Below are 6,405 nucleotides of genomic sequence, written 5' to 3'. Positions count from 1 at the left end.
CATATTCTAAAAACACCAGCCACAGCTCGGCCAGTGTAAGGTGTTTAGAAGGGCTTCACAGAAGCCAATTGGTCTAGTACAGGAAGCCATTCCGGGGGTTCACATAGTGCTCTGAACAAGTCGCGTGTGTATATAATGCTCTCAACAAAATAGTGTCTTGCTGAGTGAGCCTGTATATGACAATGTCTGATGTCCATTCTCGTCTTCCATACGCTATGCATGCAAAGCAGCATTAGCATATCACTCGGCGCTTCCCCTGTTTCTGCACGTGGAAGAAACCGGATTCCAAAAGGGCTTATCGGCAATTCTTTTTTAAGTGTTCTTTGTAGGACGTCCCACAGAAATACGGCGTCATGGCAGTCAATAAAAATATGCTCAATTGATTCTGGCTTATTACAGATTAAGCAGTTTACCGACCAAGGTACAGAAAGACCTTTGCTTTGTAACCATGGCTTTACAGGGAGAGTGTCAGTATGTAATTGAAAAAAGAACGTTTTAGCAGAGGGTCTCACTGGCATTTTTTTAACGCGCTTTAGCACATCGCGCTCAGGACCTAGCCTGTAGGCAGCTCGGTAAACCGGTAATGGTAAAAATACATCGAGAATATCAGAATACAAACGCTTTTTCGTGACATCACACAAGTATTCATATGAGAACCTTGCCTTGAGCAGACGTACAGAAGTAACCACTTCACGCAAATAAGGACTGAGCGGTCCAGCTCCAAAAGAAACAGATGACACGACAAAGTCAGATAGATAATCCTGCAATCGTGCTTGGATCACAGTTCTCAAAAACACATCAGTTTGGTCCCGCACAAAGAAGAATCTGCTTACTAGCTGCTTGAAAAACAGGTGTGAGAGCCCTAGCCCACCATTTTTCACCTTGTGAAACAAATTGCACCGGCTTGTGCGCTCCCATTGCGATCCCCAAATAAAGGTCGCAAACACTCGGTGGATTTTTTGAACCGAAGTTCTTGTCATGGCCATCACTTGCAACACGTAGAACACTTTTGCAATTAAAAACATATTACAAACGGAAGCTCTTGCGAACATTGAGAAGTTATGGCCACCCCATTTATCGGTAGCATTTTTGACGCGTTTATTTTCCTCAGAACAATATTCATCAGCATTGAGGTAGTTATTTAGCGGGACACCGAGGTAATTTCCGGGGGAGACGGTCCAATTCATATTACAGTACACCTCGGGGGTGCTCTGCCAGTTGCCATGCCAAAATCCAAGGCATTTCGGCCAACTGATCACGCTACCAGTTGCTGTGCAGAACGCCTTAGCAACACTGACAACTTCCTGCACGCTTCTAGCATCAGTGCAAAACACGGCTATGTCGTCCGCGTACGCTAAGACCTTAACTTCACTGCTGAAAAAAGTGAAGCCTCGAATACATGGTGTTGCAAGCAAACGTAAACAAAACGGCTCCAAGTATATCGCAAAAAGTAGTGGGGACAACGCACATCCTTGTTTCACACTCGACCGCACAGGAATTGACATACTTAATTCTTTGTTGATCACTAATTTGGCTGTGCAATCATGATACACCATTTTAACGCCTTCAGTAATTACAGATCCAACATTTACGTGCTCCAGCAATAAAAACAGAACTTCATGTACAACTTTGTCGAACGCTTTATGTAAATCTAGCTGAATCATAGCTACGCGGTCATGCATTGCGTCACAACATTCCAGAATACTTCTTGCTATGTGTATGTTCGTAAAAATTGTTCTACTTTTAATGCCACAGGTTTGATGCGGGCCAACGAGGGACTTAATAACGTTTTGGAGCCTTCTAGCTAACACTTTCATGTATATTTTATAATCTGTATTGGTCAAACTAATGGGACGGTAGGACTCAACTGAAAGTAATTTTGCAGGATCGTCAGTTTTGGGGATCATTACTACGTGCGCTGTCCTGAACGAGAGAGGCGCTTGCTTTTTTCCATAGCATTCAGCGATCACTCGGTGTAAAGCCACTGCCATTTCTGCCTTAAAAAATTTGTATACGGCTGCGCCCAGTCCATCTGGCCCAGGTGACTTGCCATTACCCAAGTCATCGATTGCCGCTTCAATTTCGGCCACGGTAATTTCAGATTCCAGTGATTCTCTAACCGTGTCCTCTAATCTTGGCATAAGAGTTAGAAAGTGGGCTTTGAAGTACTCGGGGTCATAAATTCTTCCTCCAAGAAGTTCGGTATAAAAATCAACAAATGCACGTTTTATTTCTTCGCTTTCTCGTGTAATTTTGTTGTAATAGCGAATTTCATTTATCTCCTTATTTGCAGCATGCTTCTTTTCTTCACTTAGCACACGCTTATTGGGCGTTTCGCCCAGCCACAACTTTTCAGTGCGCGCCCTTATCATTGCGCCGCGGTACTTATCTTCGTCGATCAACTCGAGTTTCGCTTTCACCTCTCGTATTTCTTTTTTAAACGCTCCAGGCACTTCATGTTCTACCCCTAACATGTACACCAGTTCACTGTGTAACTGTTCCTCTTGTTGCCTTTCCTTGTGACGCAATACGCATGCTCTATCGATGGCAGCAATTTTAAAGTCGCATTTAAACTGCTCCCACACTGATATGAAACAGTTGGTTTCCGTATGCAGGGCATTTGAAAGATACTCCTTGGCTCTCGTGACAAACAATTCATCTTGCAGCAGTTTTTCATTGAACTTCCACAGGAACCAATTAAACTTGACACTCTTTCGTTTTTCGCCAATCGTAATCGAGACCAAACTATGATCGCTAAAACTGAGATATTGTGTTTCATAAGAGGAACACAGTGGTACAAACTTCGCCGGTACGTATATTCTATCAAGCCTCGCATGGGAATCACCTTGAAAGTGCGTATACCGTGCTTGGCCATCTCGCGTCATTGCATAACCAATGTCCTCAAGCTCTCTCTCATTTACTATCGCGTTCAACAGCTCAGCGCTTCTATCGCGTACTTTGAGGCTCGTCGTTTTATCTTCAGCTGTACAGACGCAGTTGAAATCCCCAAGAAGCACAACATGTCGTTCTGTTTTCAAAAATCCTTCAGCATACTTAAAAAAAATTTCGCGTTCATGAATTTTGTTCGGTGCGTAGATGCAGACAGCGCGCCACAGTAGACCAGCAAAAATAAAATCACATGCTACAAGTCTCCCACTTTCGCAGGTGGACACTTTTTCCACAACCGATATGCTATTGCGAATAAAAATGACGCAGCCTCCTGACCGTCCAACAGCATGGCACACACATACACTGTATCTAGATCGAAAAACTTGAACCATCTGTTCTGTTTGCTCCTCACTCTCAATTTTTGTTTCTTGCACAGCCAGAAGGTCAACGTCATTCTCTAAAAGCATGCGACTAATCTGGCACTGCCGCCTGCGCGAACACATTCCTCGCACATTCAATGTCGCAACGCGTAGGCTAGATTTAAAGTTAGACGCCATCTCATGGGGTTGCTTGGCCAAGCGTCCTACTCACATCGAAGCTGTGGGGTTCTTGTAGTCATCGTTGAAGGCTACTGGAACGGGTCCTCCGCTAGGGCGGAGGCGTTTTAGGGGCCACCCTACTGCCAGGCGGCACGTTCGGCTGCGGTTTGCGCATAGACCGCCGCGTAGTCGATGCCTTCGTTGGAGGTTCGCCGGTGCCCGACGCAGTAGTTATTCCTGCATTGCCAGTGTCTTCGTGAGCACGCTTTGCAGCGATGCTTCCGGTCGTAATCATTTCGACGTCCGTTGCTTCCTGGCCGACTTCTTGCGGCAGTGACGATGACGCGCTTGCTGCGTTCACGCCTGCGTCGCATGTCGCAGTCTCTGGCTTCGTTTCCGGGGCTGCAGCCAAGGGCTCACCCCCCAGGGTCGCTTCCTGGACAGCTCCTGGGGAGGGTTCAAGGGGCTTTGCAGGAGTCTTCGCCACGTCGTTGTCCTCCCTGCTAGCTTCTTCGGCATCTGCGGCGTCCATCATGTGTTCGGATACTAGGTCCCTTTGGAGTGGGCCTGTAACGCTGGCATAAGAGCGCACACATTGGGAATCATCGTGGCCGAAGCGACGACAGACCCCACATCGTGGAACGCGGCACTCTCGCCGGATGTGTCCGATGCCACGGCATCGGAGGCAGAGCGGCGCTCTGCCAGGAACGAAGACGAGCGCCATATCCTCAGCAACACGCAGTTGGTGTGGTAGGTCGTCCACAGTGAGGCCCACATTTAATTTCAGCGTCACCGAGCGGGTGGTTGATCCTTTGTCAATGCAGCCCTTGACCTTCCACTTGTCTCTGCTAATTTCCGTCACTTTTCCAAACGGCGCCAAAGCCACTCGCACGTCTTCGTCCGGTACGTCATGAAGCAGCCAGTATAGCTTCAGTCGGACACCTCGGTCACGCGGGTCGATGACCATGCAGCGGTGGTCTTTAACGTTGAACGCTTCAGCTTCTAATATCTTCCTCTTGCCTTCCTCGTCCTTAAACGTCACTGCCCACAGGTGATTCATTTGGTATGCCCCGAGGGCCACCACTTCCGGCAGCAACGAAAGACGTGCAAGGCTATCTCGGACATGCTCCACTCGATATGGCCTGGCTTTCACATCGGCATGCAAAAAAACGGTGTTTAAAACAGAAGCACCTGTGGGCAGATGAGGCAGAACAACCTGGTAGTCTTCAGCCGGCTTTTCAGTACACCTGATACCACGGCCCACACGGGCCGCTGAAACCGCCCCTACAAGGGAGCACATGATAGCACGTCCTTCCACTTCGGTAGCCAAGACGCGTCTGACATGCTTTTCGAGTGTACGTTTTGGCTATGTGAATAGTACGACGTGCTGATGCGCTGATGTTTACATTTGCATTTTGAGAGCCAAGATCCGCTATCACTCCACGGCGTCAAGTGCCGCATTTCTAGAAGAGCAAGAGTGTTCGTACCATCGACAGGTACATCGTGCAGTGCTAGAACATCGATTTTGATGTACGATATCCATATTAAATAAGGAATTCAGAAATAGGCAACGTTGACTTTTAGGGTTATTACTGCTAGTTTCGACAGTAGTCTCTCGTTCTTTACACTTTTGAGCGCGCATATAATTCGTGTGTTCAATGCAAAATAGCTACATAAACATTCGTGGATGAGAGTTCTTTCTGACAGCATACTGGCTTCTCACGGCAGCACTGTACCAGATTAATGAGACCCGAGCGAGACAGCTTTTCACGCAACTTTGTGGAACAACCCAAATCTTCTTTTCTGCTTCGCATAAAGCTTGTGAAATATACCTGGGAAATTAACTAATGTGTCAGTGTAACAGCACATGTAAGTCCACAGGCCTGTGTGCCACATCTTACAAAAAAAAAATCGGATACGCAGCCATTCCCGCAGATGGTATGATTTTGATCAGCGGCCGATTTTGAGGAGGCCGGTAGGGCGTTGCTGGTGCCGCGTCGTCACGGCACAATTATAACTATTCGCCACGTCGACTTTATTACCGGTGTCGGTGCCATCAGCATTGCCGGCTTCAGAGAAGCGCGATTGAATACCGCGCAAGAGAAAAGTACAGTGTACACCACCGATGCGAAAACATACAATTTTAAAGGACCGCGACGGAAAGCGCTTCTGTTGCGACTTCGGAACTCTTGGCCGTCGCGACCGAATGTTTCTGCGGCGACGTCAGAATTGGTGTCGTAACGTCGTAGTCGCTGTCAGGATATAAAGCTGTTGTTCCGACTTCAGAACTCTTGTTGTCGCGACAGAATGCTTCTGTTGCGAAATCAGAATTTCTGTCGTAATGTCAGAAATGTCTCCCAATTAAGAAATGTCAACAATTTCTGTCGTACAACAGAATTTCTGTAGTTGCGACAGGAATTCCTTTTGTCTTTTTTAACAAGGCACTACAGAAGCTTGTCGCATCACACAATTTCAGTGCACTTCTGTTGTCATCATTGGGTACATGTTGCGGCGATAGGTTTCCGTTGTGGAACAGTTCTCTGTAGTACAACAGAAGTTTGTCCATTACTTCAGGAACACTTCTGTTATGACAACTGGGGGCCTGTTGCAATGATAGGCATCTGTCGTACAACAACATTTTTCTGTAGTACAACAGAAGTTGGTAGCATTACTTCAGGAACACTTCTGTTGTGAGAATTGGGGGCCTGTTGCCACAATAGGTTTCTGTAGTATTTCAACAGCTCTCTGTAGCACTACAGAAGTTTTTCGGGTTACTTCAGGAACATTTCTGTTGGGACAACAGGGTGCCTGTAGTGATGACAATTTTTTCTGTAGCACTACAAAAATCTGTTGTAGAGCTTCAGCTTTCTGTTGTAACAACAGACATACGACAGACTGTACTTCTGTAGTAGCAACAACAAATGTCTGTTGTACATCAGAAAAGTCTGTCGCTCCATCAGGAATCTGTAGTTACTAC

General features: G+C 46.7%; 1 protein-coding gene across 1 annotated transcript; it reads right to left on the bottom strand.

Moving 5' to 3' along the window:
* Positions 1–1,756: 1,756 nt before the first annotated feature.
* Positions 1,757–4,758, bottom strand: LOC139049663 (uncharacterized). The gene has a single exon (XM_070525356.1). The coding sequence runs from the start codon at positions 4,726–4,728 to the stop codon at positions 3,538–3,540; it is 1,191 nt and encodes a 396-aa protein (XP_070381457.1). The 5' UTR covers positions 4,729–4,758; the 3' UTR covers positions 1,757–3,537.
* Between the last annotated feature and the right edge of the window lie 1,647 nt (positions 4,759–6,405).

This window comes from Dermacentor albipictus, chromosome 9 (genome assembly GCF_038994185.2).
Source record: "Dermacentor albipictus isolate Rhodes 1998 colony chromosome 9, USDA_Dalb.pri_finalv2, whole genome shotgun sequence".
NCBI classification, from domain to species: domain Eukaryota; kingdom Metazoa; phylum Arthropoda; class Arachnida; order Ixodida; family Ixodidae; genus Dermacentor; species Dermacentor albipictus.
This window is presented reverse-complemented; position numbering and strand designations above follow the sequence as displayed.